Source organism: Neltuma alba, unplaced genomic scaffold, assembly GCF_004799145.2.
Source record: "Neltuma alba isolate B1F8T4 unplaced genomic scaffold, ASM479914v2 tig00011993_pilon, whole genome shotgun sequence".
Classification (NCBI taxonomy): Eukaryota; Viridiplantae; Streptophyta; class Magnoliopsida; order Fabales; family Fabaceae; genus Neltuma; species Neltuma alba.
Window position 1 is genome coordinate 3,190 of NW_021636566.1, and position 23,536 is coordinate 26,725.

The 23,536-nt window shown below is 36.1% G+C and overlaps 2 protein-coding genes across 2 annotated transcripts; both read right to left on the reverse strand.

The window, feature by feature from the left end:
- Window positions 1-7,124: 7,124 nt before the first annotated feature.
- LOC114720666 (uncharacterized) lies at window positions 7,125-12,375 on the reverse strand. The gene is made up of 6 exons (XM_028906337.1): window positions 11,860-12,375; window positions 11,743-11,776; window positions 10,657-10,840; window positions 9,178-9,586; window positions 8,510-9,071; window positions 7,125-7,237 (listed from the first exon to the last, which is right to left on the reverse strand). Exons 1-6 carry the CDS (start codon window positions 12,373-12,375, stop codon window positions 7,125-7,127), a joined length of 1,818 nt encoding a protein of 605 aa, XP_028762170.1.
- Window positions 12,376-19,192: 6,817 nt separating this feature from the next.
- On the reverse strand, window positions 19,193-23,238 carry LOC114720632 (ankyrin repeat-containing protein At5g02620-like). Its single transcript, XM_028906295.1, has 7 exons — window positions 23,125-23,238; window positions 21,358-21,421; window positions 20,956-21,159; window positions 20,711-20,764; window positions 20,446-20,508; window positions 19,913-20,250; window positions 19,193-19,798 (listed from the first exon to the last, which is right to left on the reverse strand). The coding sequence occupies exons 1-7, from the start codon at window positions 23,236-23,238 to the stop codon at window positions 19,193-19,195; spliced, it is 1,443 nt and encodes a 480-aa protein (XP_028762128.1).
- Between the last annotated feature and the right edge of the window lie 298 nt (window positions 23,239-23,536).

Consider the following 23,536-nt stretch of genomic DNA (forward strand, 5'->3'; position numbering starts at 1 on the left):
ATATTTATTTATTTATTACAACATCAACATTACAATTTATTAAACACGTTAAACATATTAATTACTCGAAATAATTCTATAATCATTTATTAATTTAATAAATATTTTTAAAACTGTAGAATTTTCTAGCGGTTCTGGTGAACCGCTAGAAAATTTAGAATTTGACCGAATTTTCTAGCGGTTATAAAACCGCTAGAAAATTCAAAACAGATGGAGAGAAAATTCCCGTTAAACCGCTAGAAATTTCTATCGGTTTGTAACCGATATTTAGAATTTCTAGCGGTTAATAACCGCTGGAAATTGAAATTTTCCGTTAAAACCGCTACAAATTTGTAGCGGTTTTGTAACCGCTACAAAAAAATGACCGTTCCTCCACCCTCCTTTATAAGCTGAAGCACTTCAACTGAATTTCATTTTAACTTCTCTTTGAGCTCTGTGGCATATTTTCACGAAATTTGAGCATTATTAGTCATGGATAGGTCGTGGATCAACTTGCACCGGTCGACTCCGCAATACTTGGCTGGTCTAAACTATTTCTTGGATTTTGCTTTCGCCAATGCTGCCGTAAATGGTAAGATTCAGTGTCCCTGTCCTAAATGTAATTTCAAAAAGTGGCATCCCAAAGATATTGTTAGGGAACATTTAATCTTTAAGCCTTTTCCGCGAGAGTACGTATTTTGGCAACTACATGGGGAACGGCTAGATATGGGTGTTGAGTCAGTGCCAGTAGTTTCACGGATGGGAGTTCGAGTGGATGAGGCCGATGCCGTGAATGATGCTGTGCGTGATGCTTTTGGTGTTCACGAAAGCTCGAATCCCAACGAAGATGAAGTAGAGGGACCTCAACCGGAGTTTCTAAGAAACGAAACTGCTCGGGAATTTTTTGACCTCATGACCGAAGCTGACAAGCCTCTTTATTCTGGGTGTACAAAGTATTCGAAGTTGTCATTCTTGGTGAGGCTGTATCACATCAAATGCTTGTGCGGTATGACTGACAAGGCGATGTCTATGTTGCTGGAGTTACTGGGAGATGCTTTCCCCCAAGCTGAATTCCCTCCGTCTTTTTACGAAGCAAAAAAGATTATTAACAAGCTTGGCTTGAACTATAAGAAGATAGATGCATGCCCAAACGACTGTATGCTATACTGGGGAGATGATGCCAACAAAGAGATTTGTACGAGATGCAAGACGTCACGCTATAAGTCGGTACGAAAGGGCAAGAAGCAAAAGAAGAAACCGGCCAAAATTCTCAGGTACAAATTATTACAGCGTGTTACTTGTTCCGTCTCTAAAAATATTCGGTATTTTAAATTTTTAATATATTATTTTCTTAGATACTTTCCTTTGAAACCACGGTTGCAAAGAATGTATATGTCATCAAAAATGGCTCAGCACATGAGGTGGCACGCGACTGAGGAAAACCTAGATGGTAGGTTAAGGCACCCACGAGACTCGGAGGCGTGGAAAGCGTTTGATGCGAAATTTCCAGACTTTGCCAATGATCCTAGAAATGTACGTCTTGCATTGGCAACCGATGGTTTTAATCCCTTCGGAAACATGAGCACAAGTTACAGTATCTGGCCGGTGGTGTTAATTCCATACAATCTACCACCTTGGATGTGCATGAAGCAGAGCTCCTTTTTGCTTTCCATGATCATTCCTGGCAAGAAAGCACCAGGAAATGATATTGACGTATACCTGCAACCGTTGATACACGAATTGCTCGACCTATGGACGAATGGTGTTGAGGCATATGACTCACATGACAAGCAACTATTCAATCTCCGTGCAGCCTTGATGTGGACAATAAGTGATTTTCCCGGTTTGGGAACTTTGTCTGGCTGGAATGTGCATACTGGGTTGGCCTGTCCTGAGTGCAATTTTGATTCTGTGCCATGTCGCCTTCCACACAGTCGCAAGTGGTGCTTCATAGGACATCGACGGTTCCTTGATTCCAAGCACAGACTTAGATTGCAACGGATTCGCTTCGATGGGAAACAGGAGAAGAGAGATCCTCCTGTTACTTTGTCTGGTATGGATATTTTGCGGCAGTTAGAAGATGTTCATATCGAGTTTGGTAAGAGTGTGGATCCCGAACGATTGGGACGACGATCTCGTGGGACATCTGATACGCAACCTATGCAATGGCGGAAGAGAAGCATATTTTTCACTCTTCCTTATTGGGAATCTAATTTGCTACGACACAGTTTGGATGTTATGCACATTGAAAAAAATGTGTGCGATAATGTGCTATATACGTTGCTCAATGAAGCTGGAAAGTCCAAAGACCATCTCGCAGCTAGAAAAGATTTACGGGCCTGGGGAATTCGTGAAGAGGCTTGGCCTGATGAAAACGACAAGTTTCAGCCAGCTAAATTCACCTTGACAAAGCAGAACAAGGATATCTTCCTCTCGACGTTGAAGAACATAAAAGTACCAGATGGATATTCTAGCAACATCTCAAGGTGTATCGATCTGCAGGCTCGAAAGGTTACTGGGTTGAAAAGTCATGACTCTCATGTTCTTATGCAACAGTTACTTCCATTGGCCTTGAAAAACACACTTCCTTCTGATGTATCGGTGGTTTTGGTAGAATTATGTTCATTTTTCAAGAAGTTGTGTGCGAAGGTCTTGGTAGCGGAAGAGCTTGATCAGCTGCAAAATAAAATTATTCTTACACTTTGTCACTTGGAGATGATATTTCCTCCATCATTCTTTACTGTTATGGTTCACTTGACTGTCCACCTTGTTCGAGAAGCAAAGGTTGCTGGCCCAGTTCACTATCGATGGATGTACCCTATAGAGAGGTACTAGATTATCTTTTATTCCCGCCTCTTTAAATTTCACATTGTTCTTTCATTTACTCGTAATTATTAATGCAATTTTAACTTACAGGTACTTGGGAAAATTAAAATCATATGTTAGGAATAAGGCATGGCCTGAGGGGTCAATAGCAGAAGGTTATTCCGGAGATGAGGTCCTAACTTTCTGTTCGAGGTACTTTGATGACATGGAGACATCTTTTAACCGCCCGCGTCGCGTAGATGATTCTCCTCCCGGTCCTTCCACGTCAACTTTATTTCCTCCTGTTGGGAAACCAGTTGGAAGATATGAATTCTTCAGACTCACTCCTACAGAGAAACTCCAGGCACACAGACACGTTTTGATAAATTGCAGCCAAGTTGAACCCTTCATGCAGTAAGTATATATATCATATAAGCTCACTAGCTTTTACACTTTATATTTGTTTCTTACTGACTCTTCTAACAAATTACACTTTACTATAGTGAGTTTAGGAGTTATCTCAGGCGTCAGCTACGGGGCCGTGCGCGTTCTGCTGACATTGATAAAAGAGTCCACAAAGAGTTTCCCAGTTGGTTTACACGTCGAATACGTAATGACAACAGCCCATACACAGATGAATTCAGAGCTCTTTCTCTCGGTCCGTTAGACCATGCACGGAGGTTTACCGCGTACAATGTCAACGGCTTCAAGTTCTGTACGGTTGCACGTGATCAGGGATTGCTCACACAAAACTCTGGAGTTTGCGGGACATTCGGAACGAGATGTTATGCTAGCAGTAGTGATGGCGATATGCGCTTTGGAGGCGTCACTTACTATGGAAAGCTAATTGACATTATTGAGTTGACTTACCAGCTTTTCACCGTGACACTGTTCAAATGCTCCTGGGCAAATACGACAACTTCACGGGGACTCGCTACTGACCATTTGGGCATCACCTCAGTCAATTTCTCAAGACTTATTCATACGGGGGCATCTGAAGATGATGAGCCATATATCCTTGCTTCTGAGGCACACCAAATTTACTATGTCGAGGACGAGAAACATAAAGACTGGAATATGGTCGTTCACCTCAAGCCACGGGATCTTTACGATATGGGTGATGGTGACATTATTTACGACAGTGAACCCTTCCAACCCTCGAATTTTGAAGACTTCTTTCCTCAAGGAGATGATAATTTGCCACTTATCAGGTACACGTCTTTTCTTAAATTATTTAAATAATTAACTACTAATTACTAATTTTTTCCAAATACAACATAAATTTAACAAATTTTTTTAAAATATGTCCTTTCAGGCCGGATGATGATGGAGAGTAGCAGCATCCAAAATAAATTATTTAACAAATTTTTCGTCCATAAATACATATGTATAAATTAAAATTCGTAAAATTTTTTTAAAAATAAAAAAATTTTCATTTGTAGCGGTTATTAACCGCTACAAATTTTTTCACGAAATTGTAATTTGTAGCGGTTATTAACCGCTACAAATTACAATTTCGTGAAAATTGTAATTTGTAGCGGTTAATAACCGCTACAAATTACAATATCGTGAAAAAATTTGTAGCGGTTATGAACCGCTACAAAATACATACCTGTAAATTAAAATTCGTTCAGATTTTAAAAATAAAAAATACTAACTTTCTAGCGGTTAATAACCGCTACATATGTAACCGCTACTAATTACTAGCGCTTTTATATACGCTAGAAAATGAATAACAGCTACAAAATGTTATAAAACGCTACAAAAACACCGCTACAAATGTGTCGCTGATCTCTATAAATACCATATCTTCTCTACATTCATTTACTCCATCTCTTTTCCTTCCTCTCCTATTCTTCTTCATAATTCTCTCTTTTTTTCTTACTATCTCATATTGTGATTTTTTTCTTTTACTCTATGGTAAGTGAATTTTATTTTATAATTCATTGTATCTTTTATTTGTTTTTATTTAAAATTTACTAACATATTTATTTCTCCTTTCCTTTCAGATTTTTCTTCTCCACATTTGTCATGCCCTCCTCAACTGATTCAAATACTCATCAACTTAATACTATAGGTTCAATATTCCAAAATATATCATCTTCAATTCAACTATCTTATTAAATATTCAATTAAATTATCTTGTTAGATTAAATTCACTTCTTTTAACACATTCATAATTTAATTACATATTTTTTATTACAAAATTTGAATATATAAAATGTAACATATAACTAATTATACAAATTAACAAAAATTCTTCAAAATAATTTATTTAATGGTTTTTAAAATTATAATATGAAAAACCATAAATTTTTTTTTCTGGCACGGTAAACATTTCTAGCGGTTCAGAACCGCTAGAAATATTTCGTCAAATTTAAATTTCGCGCCAAACTTTCTAGCGGTTAAGAACCGCTAGAAAATTTTCCCGCCATTCTAAAAATTCAATTGGTGTGAAAATTTAATTTCCCAAATATTTCTAGCGGTTCTATAACCGCTAGTAATTTTCGCGCGCTACTGAAATTATTTAATTCCCGTTTAGCAGGTTTCTAGCGGTTACAAAACCGCTAGAAATTTTTTCCGGGGAAACTTTTCTAGCGGTTATAAAACCGCTAGAAACCTTTCCCCGGAAAAAATTTCTAGCGGTTTTGTAACCGCTAGTAATGTGTCTCCTTCAGATAATTTCTAGCGGTTCGTAACCGCTAGAAATGTTCTATCGTTTTGACCATGATGTGTAGCGGTTGAGATAACCGCTAGAAATTTTTTCTAACACCTGTTTTTCTAGCGGTTTCGTTAACCGCTACAAATGTTATTTGTAGCGGTTAAAACCGCTAGAAATGTAACACCATAACCGCTAGAATTAACATATTTTTTTGTAGTGATTGGGGTTTTTTCCAGAGAAATTCTATCTTTTTATGTTTTATAGTACAAAGATGGACCCCGTTTTGTCTTTTTCCCTCTTGTACATCTTCCCTCTCCACGGCAAGAACAAACTTTTTCTTTAGAAGCAATGTAAAATAGCTTCACTGGTACGGCTCGTTGGGACTAAAAAGCTCATTTTCACAGAAGCAATCCCAAACATATACTAAGGGCCTATTTGGGATCACGTTTGGGGTCCCAAACGTGCATCTCAACAGCTAAAAGCTCCTTTTATGTTTTAATAGCAATTTTTATATTTAGTTAGATTAGGATCTAAATAATTTTTAGGTCAACAAGAGAATGACCTTGGTTGCATCACTTATTGTATTCTAAATCAAATTTAATTTGATCATGATAATTTAAATAAATTAAAAAAAATAAGTTAAGGTAGTTATTTGTAATAAATAAACATTGTCTTTCCTAAAATACTCTTGCTAATTATATGCATTAGCAAAGGTATTTTAACATGTGCAACTACTACAAGGAGTACCTTGAAAAAAAAATGGATAAATATGATACACAAAATAAATTGAGATTTTATATTTAAGACCAAATTAAAAATCAAACTAGTTTTTATACTAAAAACTGAAGGTAGTATTACTCAACATTAATTTTTTACTCTAATTAGGATCTCTTAAATTCAAATAAACGCATCTTGCGGGAAAAAGGGTTCTAATTTTCTTTTCTGAGCATGTAACAATTCAGATGAGATGTGTGGGGTGCCACCAGATTCGAATTCTGTGCAGCAACAAATTAATTGAGTGATGTGATTATGTATATGACTTGTAAGAATGCAACAAGAAAGAGAAAAAAAGGAAAGGATGGTTTGCATGGTGTTTCGTGCGTGCAGATCTAATTCCTCTGTGCTGAGAAATAATCATTCTCAAGTGACAATGTTTGTTCAAATGTGCGTACTGATGTTAAATTTGTGTTGCGTGGGATTCTCTACTTTTTCTTTTTTTCTCTTCCTCATAAATTATTTCAATCATTTTCATTTTTTATTTTTAAAATAAAATAAATATTATTTATAAACGAACTTTTCGATTACCAATTTTTAAACTCCATTTATATTTATATATAAATTTCCTTTTTTTCATTAAAAAATCTAGATAAGTTTTTTTTTTTGCGACTGAAAATTTTAGATAAGTTGAGTCTTGAATAATTTAACATTACGGTTAAGGGTGGGTAAAGTGCGTCTAAAATTCTGGGTTGTTTATTCTCCCGCTCCTCCATCCTCGCAGGTAAGGGGGATTGGAAGATAGCTCCCTGTCGAGCTTCATCCCCCCCAACCCTCTCCTTCACGCCATGTTTCTCCTGCTGCGCGAGAGTGGAAGTTTGCAGCCTTGCGGGCCTCGGAGGGCCCCTGCCAGTACCGGAAGTGATTAAAAAAAGTATTAATATAATATTATTCAGATTCTGAATCATCCGTCGCTACGCTGTTCCCAAGGACTAGCAAAATCGAAATAGCGAAATTCTTGGGTCATCTCAATGGGTTCAGAAGCCACACGTTTCTCTGGATCATCATAGCGTGCTTCTACATATCCACGCAACAAATCGATGGATATCATATTTACTTTGAGTTTCTAGTTGATTTAATAATCAGCCTAATCCTCATAATTGGTAATTAACTTGTTTAGCTTGGAAGAAAGAGATTTTCTTAATAGGAGTCGAATCCCCATATAAATATATTGTTGCAAGCGGGCCTTCATATGATATATGTAGATTGAAAACGATTTTGGGGTCATTGTAATGACACACACACGCACTCTCTATCTAAATCTAATTGCAATGGTTTAGATTTAAAATTTTCAATTTATGATTTTTGAATTAAAAAATTATGCTTTAAAACACCAAAATTTGAGAGATTATTTTCATCTTGAATTTCATACCTATAAAAAATAAAAAATAAAAAAATTAAATATGAACTGTCGAGATAAAAAATGAATATTCATATCTCTTTTTTTTATTTTAATTTATTTTCAAAATAATTATTTTAATAAATACAAAATCTAAAATAAAGATAATCTGTTTACTTTTTTTTTTCCAAAGAATAATCTCGAAAACAAAGATAATATGTTGTTAACTATTTTTTTTCAAAGAATAATCTTTTATTTAAAAATAATCAATTGAAACTTTTAAATGTGTACTATCTATATTAGATTTAGATGTTTCAAATATGATGAATTTGAATATTTATCAAGACTGATACGCATATAAACTGAGTCCGTTACTGTGGGGTTTTCAAAAGATTTAACTCATCAGAAAATTCGGCTTAGATCTCACGAAAGCGCAAAAATTTTATTTATATGAAATTTTGCTTGCAATTGGTTTTTTGTGTTGTAAAAAGAGTCTAAAGAAGTCAAAGATTTTTTTCCCCTCTAAAACTCGAGGGATGATGTAGATTGTTTCATGTTCATGATCAAAAGTGTCAAACATGTGCAATGGTATTTCTTGTCGGGCAATATTTCGCAGAACTAGAATTTCACAAGATCGACATTGAAGGGCAAATCAGCAATGTTAATATGGGAAAATCTAGCAAGGATAAAATACATTATTGTACTAATAATCATTAGGAGGGGAAGGGAGAAAGAAATTAAAGAAAGATATATATGGAAGATGGGAGGGAGAGAATCCCCAGCTACATATAATCATGAATAAACATAATTGTTGATGGACTTAGGAATTATCCAAGCGGAAAGGCTCAATTTCTCCAAAAGTCGTGGGGTTATTATTTTGAGCCATTGCCCCTTCTACCCCTTTTAAATACTTTTCTGATAGTATGGTCGTTGAACTTTCGTAAAAATACCTCTGAAAAGATCCATGTAGAGTGGAAATTCTAGAATTGTGAAGGAAATAGGAAGACAAACGATACAATAGAGGATGAGCGCTACTGAGTTCTTGGACTTGTCCTCAAGCACAAAGGAATGCGCAGCGCAGAAAGAGATGAACATTGAGATAATGGACAGAAACAGTGAGCTTAAGGCCGAAAAAAGTTTCAAAGGCAATTTTTTCATAAAATCAGCGGGTTGTTTTCGTGAGGTCAGGATGGAAAGGAACAAGATGAGTGCAGTGACAGAGAAGCAGAGTGCCATGAGTGCAGAGATCGCAAAAATATCAAATCCAGGACGTCTTTCTAAGGTTGGTTTGCCGGTCTTGTCATCGTTGCCACCGGGTACAGTGGTTGATGTTGCATAGGCAACTCCGGCAACCAGCGCGGCCACCACTGAGCAGGATTCAGATGTACGACTAAGCCATTCATCACTCTTTTCGACAAGATCTTTATGATATGTAAAGAAGACTTCTTCTGGAGTTTTACCTTCTCGGTTTTTAAGGAATGCTGCGTAGGATGGCACCAACGATTTCACATGCTGCAATTCAAACTCAATCGTCAGAGTACTTAAACTTAAATATTTACAAGGATAACCAATACAAGTATCTGAGAGCGGAAAATGCATATCATATCTACATATTTACCTTATACCACTTGGTGTCATGTTGCATCTGCAAGGCACTAGGGCCCCGATGAAACTGCGATTCGTACTTTGCCGCCATGTGCAATATATTATTGTCACCGAAATCCACCGACTGAAGGAGTTTATGCCACAGCCTCTGCTGCTTGAGAAGCTTAGAAACATAGGGTTGCCTGTACTCGACTGCTATATGCAACACATTTTGGCCTTTCGAGTTGGTTTCATGGATAGCCCCTGGTTTATCCTTCAGAATTTTCTCCAGTATTTCCAAAATTCCATTTTTCGCTGCTATAAATAATGCCGACTCCTTCCTGTCCCATTCTTCCTCCTTCTCTCCGTCGCCTGCAGATAAATCCAATGAATATGGCGCAGTGGAATCTCCTTCGGTAGTTCCAGTGAATATTAATTTTGGCCTGCAGTTAATTATATTACATAGGTTTTGCAGAGAAATAGGAAAATTTCGATTACCTTTCTGTTGATCCTGATTGCTATCATCATTTGGTCTCATCACTTGTCCTGCAACTGCAATTATTAAATTATAAATTGGTGGCACTCTATTTAGAAATTTCGGCCACGTCTTGTCATCCATAATCTATAGTTATATAATTAATATTAGACAGCTACCTTCTATTTTTTCTTCACCCTCCTCAACAATTTCAGTCTCCTTGTTCTTTTTATCTGCAATTCCTATAGTCGAGATTAGATTTTGGATCGTTTTAAAAATTAGAATATAAATCAGATTAAGCACAATAAGAGTAATATGACAACCCAAATTCGGGTTCTATATTAACTTCGGCCTGCAATTAATTGCGTAGTTTTTGCAGAGAAATTGGGAAATTTCAATTAAAAGTGAAAAACCTTGTTTGTCAACGATCCGACCAATAGGTCTTCATAACGTAAGGAATAGCTTGGGAGGGCATTTCCACCTCCAACGTATGCTACATCTTTATTCTGCCAAAGTCGATCCAGTATTTGGTGACACCAGACGTGCTTTTGTTTCTCAATCTCTAGTTCCCGAAACCCTTTTTATAAACAAAACCACATATACGATCAACAGAGAAATAAAACCATGATTCACAAATAATTATAGGACTATGATGCATCTAGCACCCTAAAATATTTTATAATACATCCAGTATCCTGAAGTATTTTTTTTATATGTGTTCAACACCCTAAGTTATATTTTAGTGTATCTAGCATCCTAAAGTATTTTTTAAAGTGTGCCCAATACCTGAAATTATATTTTTGATGCATTCAATGCCTTAAATTGCTATGTGTAAAATTGCACTAAAAAATATTTTAGGGTGTGGATACAACATAAATACTTTAGGGTATTGGATGCATCTAAAAAAATATTTTAGGCTACTGGATGCGTCTTAACCCATAATTATATATATCAGCACAATTAAGCCAGTACTTGTCAGTTACTAATATTATACTACTTCGGTCGTAAATATAAGACCTATTTTATAATGTAATTTACGTCATAAAGTAGGTTTTATATTTGGAACCGGAGGAATAATTAGGTAGAGATGGAGAGTGCATACCAAGGGTAACGACAGGCCGAATAACAAAGGTGAATGCACGCGCGAAAATGTCAAAACATGTCCAATAATTTGGCGGCACATTTTCATATCCGTCGGAACTTGGGTTTTCTGCATCCGCTCCTTCGTACAACAAATCAAACATGAACAACAGATCATAAGATACTTTAATTATGAAGGAACATATATATATGATCAAACCCAAACAAGCCACCCTAGCTAGACTACTTAACACTGCATTTGAGAAAAAACTGAGCAAACTAAAGATATACGAAGTATGTTTTCATTTAGATTGAACTTGCCAGCCTGGGTTCTTTGTCTTTCAGACAACTTTATCCAGAGCAATGGGCTAGTCTTTGGGTGCTGTTCGAGGCTCCTCAATGGCTTCACGTATATGCCTTCCGCCACAAAAGGAAAATAAATAAATACTTGAATTATTGACATATCTAGGAGACTGTGTGTATTCTAAAATATAAAGAATACTTATAATTTAGTTTTTATTTTAAAAATTTACAAATTGACATCCATGAAGGGGTTCATGTTCTTAACTTCTTTATTTTGTTTTCATGAATTAAGCTTTGTCTTGTCGGGTAATGGAAGAGGTCGTACAAGGGAGACAAAAAATAACAGAAAGAATTACGAGGAGATTAAAAGGAGAAAAATGTAATCAATAAAAATTTAAATAACAAATCAACAGCAAAAACTTCTAATCGTTTTCTTTATTAAAATGCTGCTCAATTATCATTAAGATTTTTTTATTATTAAATTCTTGGCTTGAGACTTCATGAAAATTCTCTCAAAATAAAAATCAGATGTGGGGCCTGACTCGTTGGTGTTGGCTCCTACTTCTTTTTTTCCCCCCTTTTGGGAAAGAGGTAAATAAATACGTACTACTGGCATACTTACAGTCGTAGACAAGCTTGTGATACCATCTAAAACTGCTGCTGCTTTCAAAGGCGGAAGGTTTGTCGGCCAGGATATGGAGAGGGGTAATTCCCCCTTCATCCAAAGAGCCCACTATTTACCCTCCGTAAAGATGAATGATTTGAAATGCCAACTCTGTGAATGCGAACAAGAATGAGTTAACAAGGCCATATATAAATAAATGATTAATGAATCAACAAGGGCTCGGAGTAACCAACCAAAGTGGTCTCGGCGGATGGTGCAGTGAAGGATATTCTCTCCATCGCTCTGGATCTTCTCCAGAGGCGCGCAGTTGGGTCGGGGCAACGAGAGTGGAGGTAAAGCAAAGCATCCATATGGCCGTGAAGAGCGGCCAAGAAGAGAGGAGTCTCCCCTCTCTTGTTGCGAGCTTCAATCAGTTGGGCGTCCCGTTGAGCTTCGGCGATGCACTTGCACATCTCGAGGGACCCTATTGATGCTGCACAGTGCAGTGGGGTATCTCCTCGATCATTCATTTTTCCCAGCGCAGACAACGACCCACTTCTCGTGATTTCCATTACTAGCTTCTCCACCATATCTCCTCTGTAGTCCTCCACCGCCACATGCAACACTGTGTCGCCGGCGTTGTTGATCGGTTTATCGTGAATAATACTCACTTTGTTTTTGTATATCGTCAAAGCTTCATCCCAATCACCCTCTAGCGTGGAATCGTGTAAACTGTCCGCCGTCACCAGAACATCCGTAAGGGAATCCATACGTTGCATTTTGCCCCGATGCACGAACCAACACAACGTGACTATGTGTGTGTTAAGATGGTGGCAGTGGCTGGTGGTCACTTCGCTCCCAAAACTCGCTTTTTATACTGCTCAGCTGCTCCCATGTGTGTCTGTAGTACAGTACAGATGAATCTCTTTTCATTATATTGTGGAAGGGCAATGTGATATCTTTTTCTTTTTTCATTTTTTTATCAATTAATAATTATGCATATATGTATACGGAACACGTTACGTTGTTTGCCCTTTCGAATGTGATGAGCAACGATAACCTAGAAACAAACATCCTATGACGTTCAGATGGATCCTCTCCAGCCCTTTGAAAAGTGTGGTGGCATGGTAAAACATAAACCCAAAAATAAAGTACTGTACATAGTGTGCTAAGCGTAGCCTGGAGAGGTGAACCAAGAGATAATCTGAGCACCCCTGAATTTAGCGATTCTGTTTAAGTTGACAATTGCTTATACTCCTTTGGTTTTATTTATAAGGTACTTCTAGTATGTTTTACACAGATCAAGAAAAATCTTAAGTTTCATTAACTCTTATTTAAATTTTAATAACTTTCTAACTTTATCTCTATTTAATAGACATTATACTTCATATAAATAAAGTCAACACAATAATAAATGAGGGGTAAAATTATACATCCATACAGAAAATTTCTCTCAGTACCCTATAAATAGGACCAAAAAATACCTTCTCTCTCTGCCCTATAAATAGGACCAGAGGAGTATATAATCAAATAAATACGTGTTGGAAAGTGTAACCGCACACATTGTAGCAATAATGGCCCCATCCTGACCATAATACTCTTCCCAAACAATTTCTTCCCGTGGATGTGTGTAATAGGCATGTTAATTAACCCCAAAAAAAAGTGAATATACCTTATCACCAAAAAAAATGTGCACACAACTAGTATGAATTTAAGGGAGACACACAGCCACACGCACCACATACCCACTCTTAGATTAATCTCACCACCTTTTATTATGTGAGTTGCCACTTGAGTTAAAGGTTCTTGGCATATATTTTTAATTATTTGAAAATCGAAAAGAAAAAAAGAAAAGTGTGACAAAAGAGAAGGTGGGATGAACATCTGTCTGTGAACAAACACACACACACACGTACGTATGTCACCCTGGCCCAAAGTTAGTTAATTTGTCCCTTCCGTCAGAGACAACGCTATTTCTTTTGAAAAATAACTTTGAAACAATAATAATACTCCTCCGGTCCTTAATATAGGACCCAATTGTTGAGTTAGTTTTGGTCCTAAATATAAGACCCATTTATCATATTTATCAATGTTCTCTAAATTACCCCTATAGATACTCCCTCAACCATAATCAAGTAGAAGAGAGAGAGGGGGTATTAAGAAAGATGATTATGATGTTTTAGGAAAAACGTGTCACATTTTTTATAATTAACTAACTTAGCTAACTTCCTTAATTTAATCAAATTAATTAAATGAGTCTTATATTAAGAACCGGAGGAGTAATAATAAATTGACGCCACCTATATACAGTTCTCAACTTGCATTAAAACTTTAATTGCTCTGTTAAGATAAAAAGGAATGTGTTGAATTGAATGCGTGTTGAGTTTAAAAGACTAAATGTTCCATCCGTACTAAATCCCGAGTGGGGTTTCGTATGACTCTTTTTGGGATATGCAAATAGGGCAAACTGGCTTCCGATTCATACGTGTCGGCACAGAGTATTCATTCTCAAGGGATCATTCTCATTTCTCAAATAAAATGTGCCTTCCGACGGCACTAACTATTTTAATTTTTAAAAGCTCCCACTGATCCTTTTTATTTCTTTTCCCTTTTTTTAATATAATAAATTACCTATGCTTAATTAATCTGGTGCCTCCCCATTTTGCCTTCTCAAATTAGCAATATAATCTTCAAAATTACTACAAAATTGATACTCTCTTTTTAGACAGAGCTTTCGCTTTGCCCTGTGGAAAAGCGCCATCTATGCCCATGTGTTTCACCCCAAGAAAAATACTTTTTTCTCCCCTTTCTTTTTTATTTTTAAGAGCTTTGGTATTAAATATGATTTAATGAGGTTTAAACGTTAGTTTATTACTTTATGAGCAACCAACTCTTTTTCTTAGACCAAATTTCTCTTTGTCACTAATAATATTTCTTGCTCCCTCAAATCCCTATTAAAAGGCCTATTCTAGAAGCTTTTTTTTTTTTATCCCAAATACAAGTCAATAGCTAACTCATTAATGATTTTTTCTCATTTTACGCTCATCATTAATTACTACCCCGGTCCTATTTATAGAGTAGAGAGAGAAGGTTTTTTTTGTCCTATTTATGAGTCACTTTATTAAATTTTCAATATGAATGTACTATTTTGTCCTAATTTATTATAATATAGGTAGTTATCTCTTTTGAAAATGGTATATATTAAATATAGGTAAACTTGAAAATTTGTTATATTTTAATAAAGAGTTAATGCATTTTAAGGTTTTTCTTGATCTATGTAAAACATGTTTAATGCATTTTAAGGTTTTTCTTGGTCTATGTAAAATATGCTGAAAGTGCCTTATAAATAAGACCAGAGAAGTAAGATTTAGTGTTTTTTTCATGAACTCCTCATAATTGGTGCTTCTCTATCTTCATTTAAGTGAGGGTAAACTTAAAAAAAAATTATTAATTTAAGACCAATTTAATGCTTTAACTTTCAATTCTTGCTATGTGAAAATTAGTTAAGAATGTTATAATAAGGACTGGATGGAGTAATTATTAGCCATCCCTCTCTTCAGAAAAATCAATGTATCTTTTGTTTTATTCGAGGAGGAAGGTTGCGACTCGGGAGGCATTGAATAAATAATAATGAGAAAATAGGCCTCATTTCTAATCTTATCAACTTGTATCATTTTCTCACTTTTGACGTACGATACAAGGCATATTTTTATATTAGTTTTATCTTACGCTTCAGTTTAGGCAAAAATATATAAACCAGAAAATGGAGGAAAATTGTCCATATCCATTTATTCGGGTTTGACGATCATGAAGAATATGTGATGACCACAATGTTCACCACTTCAACTTGGATCCCCATCCAGGTTTATGTCATTTTATACCAAACTCTGCACTTGCACAACACACTAACAAAAAGAATGAATACCAGATTAGTTTGATGAGCTTCATAACAGAGAAAGATAAATAGGTGGGGACAACGTTGATTTGAATAAAGGTTAAAAGAAAGAAAGAAAATAAAGCGTGGCGAAGAAGCCATAAATGAAATCCATATCTAACTTCGCTTTTATGATGTACACAATAGATACCTTTCGTGCTCATCATACCACAAGAATCATCAAAAGCAAAAAGCATCTTAGCTCTCGCAAGAGGTGCAGAGAGAAGAAAGAGAGAGAGAGTGCAAACAGAGGAGCTTCTAATTCCTACGCGTTGAGAAAGATTCATTCTAAAGTGACGATCGACGTTCAGGTGACACTGTTTTAACGTTAGTGCGGTAATGGAAGGCGGAGGGTTTGCTGGCCAGGATGTGCAGAGGAGTAATCGCTTTGTCATCCACGATAGCCCACAATTTGGTTTTCCTGTGTGATCACCTAAATCCTAAGTGTCTCAACACAGTGGAACCATCAGCACATATTTAATATTCAACCACTCATAAAAACTACAAGCATCTAAAAATACATTCAAATAACTCTGTAAACAAATTGATAGAAACAGAGGGAACGAAAGGAGAAGTGAGCCACAAAAAGATTCCCAAGGATGGGACCAGAAAGAATATCGTACAAATCATCCGCATCCTTTTCAATCACATCCTCCGCTCACATATTGCCTCAGCTTGCTTCATGTTGTTGGGATTCCTTTCTCATTCGGTTATCTCTAACGGCATCATGCGGAGGAACCACATATGAGGTGATGACAAGCCACGTGTCTTCCTTGGGTCCCACAAATATTTGTTAGATTCATGACACCCTTCCCTTCACAAAATTTAGAAACCTTGAAAGTTACAAAATTGAATTAGAGAGAGAACTTTAGCGAGCTTTTGCTGATACCGGAATATATTTGTCCTGAAAAAAGCAGCAGCCGCATATACCCATGTGTTTCTCACACACACGCGTGTTTGGCGCAACACTACAAAGACAAATTAAAGCTGCTTGAATTCGCACAAATATTATATTTGGCCTTCGATCTTGTTGAGATTCTGGAATTAAAAAACTGGGGCTCGGATTGATTTATGGGTTGAAAATCCGTTGATTATTTTAACTCTATAAATAATGCAAGTGTGCGAATCGTAATAATAAAGAATAAGTTCTACAAAGAATCAAATAAAATGATGTTTAAGCACTAAAATTTTCATTTTTCCAATTGAATGAAAAGAAATAAAATTCAAATAAAGACAAAGTATTTCTTAACTAAAACCTTATGAAATTTATATCATTTCAAACACATTTTTTATATAATTTCTTCTATTTTTTGATGAACTTCTGTTGATGTAATAAGAATAAATGCCCAGTAGATACTTAGGCTAGAGACATCGTCTTTTTAAGTGCTGCTTCTTTTTCCTTCTTCACGAAAAAACTGTTGAGAAGTTTCTGCTTATAGCAAACAATTCTGATGATAAATATTCTCATATACTCCTCCCTACATAAGAATGAAACCCGCTAAGAATTCAGGAAAAGTACTCGTCTAGCCAACAGTATTGTGGGTACGTACATCTCCTGTGCTGTGACTGTTTTCATATGACTTAAAAAGTTATTGCATACTTCTGTTTCATTTTTAATTTTTCCTTTCAAGCCCAGCTTCCAGCCAATTTGGTTACCAGAGAATTGATGAAGAAAGGATTAAAGAACTTAATTGACTATCTTTACAGCTGGGTGTACCGTTATTTACAAACGACCTAGAACAAATTACAGTAAAATGGTCAGGCAATCTTGAAACTTACAAAAGTGAACTGATCGAGAGACTTGAGAGAGACCTTTTGCAAGCTTTTTGCCGACTCGATTGGGTCTCTGAGTTGCGACTTTGGGGTTAAAAATCTAATTATAGCTCAATCTAATTTATGCGTGGAAAATTCTAGTGTTCTTCGATCCCATTTATATGGCTTTGCTCAATATAATCCGAAGTAACAAGTAGTCAATACTTCTATATACTTTTTTAATAAATTTTCTCAATTATAATTTTAATCCGTAGCTCTCATCATCAATGCTTCATATCAAACCAGACACATTGGATGGAGTCAAAGAAATGACCCGCGTGTTATTCTGCCGTAAGTTTCGGTCAAGAAATGTGCGCAATTGTGGACTTGATCCAACTCAATGTGACCGACATAATCCAGCGGATCCTAGATTATCCCAATCGGGCCAATGCCTTTGGGCTCAGCCAACCCAACTTAATGTGAGCGGATCGGATTAAGGTCGTTAAAGAACAAGTTTTTGTTTAAAAAAAAAACAAAGAAAGATACGTGTAGGTTGTTTGAGTGACCCTCGCTCAAGTATTTGAATATTTGATGGACATATGGAATTTTAGATACTCCATATGCAAGATATCCTTCTTAAGATGATTTTTTTTGGGGGATAAAATTAACAATTTATTATAAAAGAGTTTCGTGACTAACAAATACTGATATTAAAAGCAAGCTGAAGTCATTAATCTCTTCGTAACTCCAACGACCTTGGTTTCACTTAATTAGTTAGTTCCACTGCTAGTTTTGTTAATATAATTTCGATTCTGATTCGCTCATGTGTGATGCTGAAGATGCTGGAAACATCATTCATTCAGAAAACATGGTGATTAATGATCGATGAAGACCGTACAATGATGACCCCTTCATCGTGTGTCAGCTTATCCCAAACTCTCCTTTACTCCATCGGCTTTTAGTAAAAGAAGCGTCTCTTTCAATAAAGATTTTCAGAAGAAAATAAACTGTAGCAAGAGGTCATATAATCAGTTTGACTTATTAATTATCTAGGCCCTACATGCCAGACCACTCTGGTGTTATTTATAAATGGGAGAAGAAATTTTTTGGTTCAGATGTGTCATTAGTTTTCTTTTTTTATCCCTCATTAAATTTGGTGTATGTTGTTTAGTTCTTAATATAAATTATTTAGGAGGGGCATAGTTAGAAATTTATTAAATTTTTAAACAACATTCATGAGTTTTAAAGTTTTCCTAAACTATTATAAAATGTGTTGAAAATAACTTATAAATAACATGGGAGTTATATAAGGACTACTGTATTATTGTAGAAGTCTCAAAAAATCTGACTTATTAGAGGGATGCTACCAAGATTTGTTACAAAAGCTTAAAATCTTTATTTATATGAAATTTCGCTTGCGATTAGTCCTTTATTTTATTTTATTTTATTTTTTGCTATCAAAATTAGTCCTTTATATTACAGAGTCTAAAAAACGGGATTTAAAAAAGAAAAAAAAAACTTGAGGGATATGTTGGTCCTGTTCAATATTGTCAATTGTTAAGCATGTGCGATCGCATTTATTATCACGCAATATTTTGTAAAACTATAGAATCTCACGAAGTCAATAATAATTTTGAAAGCGCATATTAGCAAATCAGCCATCACTTAAGGTGGAAAAAAATAGCTAGAGAGGATAAAATATAATATCAAAGTAATAATAATTGGGAGGGGGGACAAAAGAAAGAAAGATGTGGAACAAGAAAGAGAGGGAGAGACTTCCCAGTCCAGCTACATATAATCATGAGTAAACACATATCGTTGATCGATTTGGGAGAGGGAAGGCCAAATTTCTCCAAAATTCATAGCCTTTTTCTTTTTAGCCAGTATCCCCCTGCCCTCCTCTAAATACGTCTCTGATCGTACGGTTGTTGAACTTTCATGAAAATGCCTTTGAAAAGATCCATATAGAGCGGGAACTCTGCAATTGTGAAGGAAACAGGAAGACAAATGATAGCATAAAGAGGGAGTACTGATGTCTTGGACTTGTCCTCAAGCACAAAGGAATGCGCTGCACAGAAAGAGATGAACATTGAGAAAATAGACACAAACAATGAGCTTAAGGCCAGAAGAAGTTTCACTGGCAATTTTTTCATAAAATCAGCGGGACGTTTTCGAGAGGTGAGTATAGAAAGGAACATGATGAGTGCAGTGACAGAAAAGCTGAGGGCAATTAGTGCAGAGATAGCGAAAATATCAAATCCAGGACGTCCTTCTAAGGTTGGTTTGCCAGTCTTGTCATCGTTGCCCCCCGGTACGGTGCTGGATGTTGCATAGGCAACTCCGGCCACCAGCGCAGCCACCACTGAGCAGGATTCAGAAGTAGGACTGAGCCATTCATCACTCTTTTGGACAAGATCTTTATGCTCTCTGAGGAAGGTTTCTTCAGGAGTTTCACCTTCTTGGTTGGTTAGGACTGTGAGGTAGGATGGCAGCAATGATTTCACATGCTGCAATTCAAACTCGATGGTGAGAGTAGTTAAATTTAATTACTTAATTACAAGAATAACTAACACATGTATATGTGAGTGGAAAATAAATATAACATTTACATAGATAGTTACCTCGTACCACTTGATTTCATCTTGCATCTCCAAGGCGCTGGAGCCCTGAATCTGCAGTTTGGACTTTGCTACTATGTGCAATGTATTATTGCCATCAAAATCCCCTGAGTGAATAAGGACATCCCACGACTTCTCTTTCCTAAGGATCTCAAATATATGAGGTTGCCGGAACTCAACAGCCACATGCAATACATTTCGGCCCTGAGAGTTGGTTTGGTAGATGGCCCCAGGCTTATCCCTCAAAATTATCTTCACTATCTCAACTACTCCATTTTTGGCTGCAATAAGCAATTCTGGCTCTCTTTTGTCCCCACCACCATTTTCCCTCTCTTCACACCCTGCATATTCATGCAATTAATACGAGTCACATATATTTTGCTCTTCTTGTTTGCCGTGTCTTATTTCCTTTTCTTTTTAATATTTTACTGTAGGATTCTTGAATTGATGAACATAGACAGATTTTCCCCGGGCAGTTTTAGAGATGGTGAGAAGTAGCTTTCATATGGTTGTGACTGATATAATGGCAGAGTTACCTTTTTGTTTGCTTTGATGGTCAGGAACATCAATCTGAGTCAGCTGTACATTCTGTTTATTATCTGCAATATTCCAATATATATCACAGACGAAACTTACTCATCCTTCCCACGTTTGTGATGATGTGGGTTAGAATATAAATCAGATGAATCACGATGAATGAAAAACACAACCCAAAGTTTGCTATCTATATATTGGCCTATCATACAATTTTATATACTATAAATAATTATTGCAGAGAGAGTAGTGAAAAATATCGATTACCTTCCCGCTCATTATGAGTGTCATCAGCTGCAATTGCAATTATAATATCATCACCTGCAATTGCAATTATAATTAGAATGACAGCAGATTTGAGTTTGCGCTCCCTCTATATATATGTATTATATCATTGTATTTCTTGCATATGGATATCACAACTTATAACGTTTGTTACGTTGTGTCGAAGAAAGAATTCCAGGGGGAGGTCTATACATGGATAATAATGAGGATATGGTGAAGTGAGAAACCTGATTTGAGACGATCATTGTTAAAAGGATTGGCGAATTCTTCTTCTTGGTCGTCATCTTCGTCGGATGAATATAGGACGGAGAGAAGGCGTTGGGGCGCACCTCCACCTTCAACGTATGCTGTACTTTTATGCTCCCAAAGTGCCTCCAGTATGTGACCACACCAAACGTGCTTCTCTTTCTGCTTCCTTATATCCTCCCATCCTTGTTATTATTATGCCATCATCCAACAGATTCAGTATATGATCCATTCTATCTTATTACAAAGCTAGGCTGTTCATGAATCGTTAATGTTAGGTAGAGAGTGTACCAAAGGCTCCAAAGAGAAGCCACAGGATACAGTTGGTTAATGCTCGTATCAAAATGTGACATGTCCGATAATTTGGCGGAACATTTTCATGCCCATCATGATCTTCCTCACATGGGTCTTCTGGATCCGCTTTTGTTTTGGTCCCACGACGACGACCTACAACAACAAAAGAGCAGCCGATTATAAATTTCAAGAATTGCATCAAACTCATACAAACGAAATATGCATGTTTTCACTAATCAAGGAACTTGCCTGTCAGGGGTTTTCCAGAGTCTAACCAGTTCCGTAAAGTGCTATTGTTCTCTGCGCTGTTCCGGTATGATGAGCGGCTCCTCCACCATTATGCCTTCGACGCCAGAAAAGGAAAATAAATTATAATCTTTTTCTTTTTCTTTTTTTTTTTTAATTTTGGAGAATTGGGTGTCATACTTGTGAGAGATGTCAACTACGTAGTAGAAGATAACAGATAGATTATATATACAAGCAAGAGGGGGAGGGTGCCATACTGACGAGTGGCGACCCCATTATTATGCCTTCCACGCCACAAGAGGAAAATTCAAAATAAACAATAATTAAATTTTTTTTATATTTTGGGAAAAAAGAACAATATAGCCGCAGAATTGGTGGGTGCCATATTTACTCATGAGAAAGTTGTCAATTATTGGCAGACGTACAGTAAGCAGGACATTCATTTTATCTTAAAAACGTAAACGATAATTAAATTATAATTTTTATTATTAAATAGATTAAAAAATTGACACCCATGTAGTATATTTTGTTTTCACCGTAGAGTAAAGATTGGAAAAAAAAATGATCTTTCTCCGCTCTCCTAGTCCTCTCCTCCCCTCCTCTCTAAACTTTTTTTTTTTTAATGAAGTAAAGAAATAATCTACGAATCTACTAAATTGCCCAATGCTTATATTTTTCAAAAAAATATTTGATTATTAGCTTTCAGACTAAAACCTCGTTTCACTCTCTTCACAGAGGCTCGTGTTGCGTACGCGTCGTTTTCTGGCTTCCTTTCAGTTTTTTACTATACAGACTAAAGCCTCCAGACACAACACACACATCATAATTATAATACTATTGAGATAGAATGTTAAAATTTTATAATTTAAAAAATATATTAAAATTAAAAAGATAGCATGCCACACTAATAAAGTCATCCTTTAAAACGCATATAAAAAATGCTTTTTCATATATAAGTGGGATAAGGTAACATGTGTTTTGGACATTCATAAGCCAAGAAATAATAATTCTGATATAAATATTATAAGAGAAATAATTTAAATAAAATGATAAAAGTACAGTTATCAATTTTTAATTAGCTTTCCACCCCCTACTTCTTCTAAAAATCAAATAAGAATTATTTAAATACCTCTTCTCCCCTCTCCTGTACTCCATTGAACCAAAGCACCAAACAAAGCCTCAGCTTTGTTTAAACTCACAGGTCTCGTTTGGCGAAACATTAAAAATAAAAGATATGGATTGAGAATGTAATTGAAAAAAATCATTACGATGGTATTTAGCAAGAGTAATTATTTGTTATATAGGATTAGGCAAACTCATAGAGGCGGGATTAGGGAATACCACTTTCCCTCATAGTATCCTCCAATACCACATACATGGATTCGGCTAATCCCATATATCAAACAATCTCTTATGCCAAATATCTTTTTAATAATAGATTTTCTCAATCTCAATCCCAATCTCTATCCTTAATTTTTAATACTTTCTATCAAACGGAACACATAGTCCAACAATTATACTACTTTATTATAATAATAGAAGATAGTAGTATATACCAGTAGGTACATTGTATCTAAAAAAAAAGATAGTAAGACTAGTGCTGCACTTACAGGTGTAGACAAGCTTGCTGAAGCATCTAAAGTTAGTGTGCTTTGGAGGGCGGGGGGTTTGCTGGCCAGGATGTGCAAAGGAATAATCCCCTTTTCGTTCACAGAACCCGCCATCTCGGCTCCGTACAGACGAATGATTTCATGGCCAACTCTGCCATTAACATTTTATATAATTCTCAATCCATCCATCCGCGAATAATTATCATATATAATAATAAAAACAAACCAAATCATCGAGATTATTCATGAGAGATTTAGGGTGAAACCAAAGTGGTCTCGGCGAATGGTGCAGTGAAGCACAGTGTCTCCATATCGCCTCCTCGTCGCCAAGGCCCCACAGACTTGTCGGCGCAAAGATAGTGAAGATACACACATGCTTCCTTGTGGCCTTGAAGAGCGGCCAAGTAGAGAG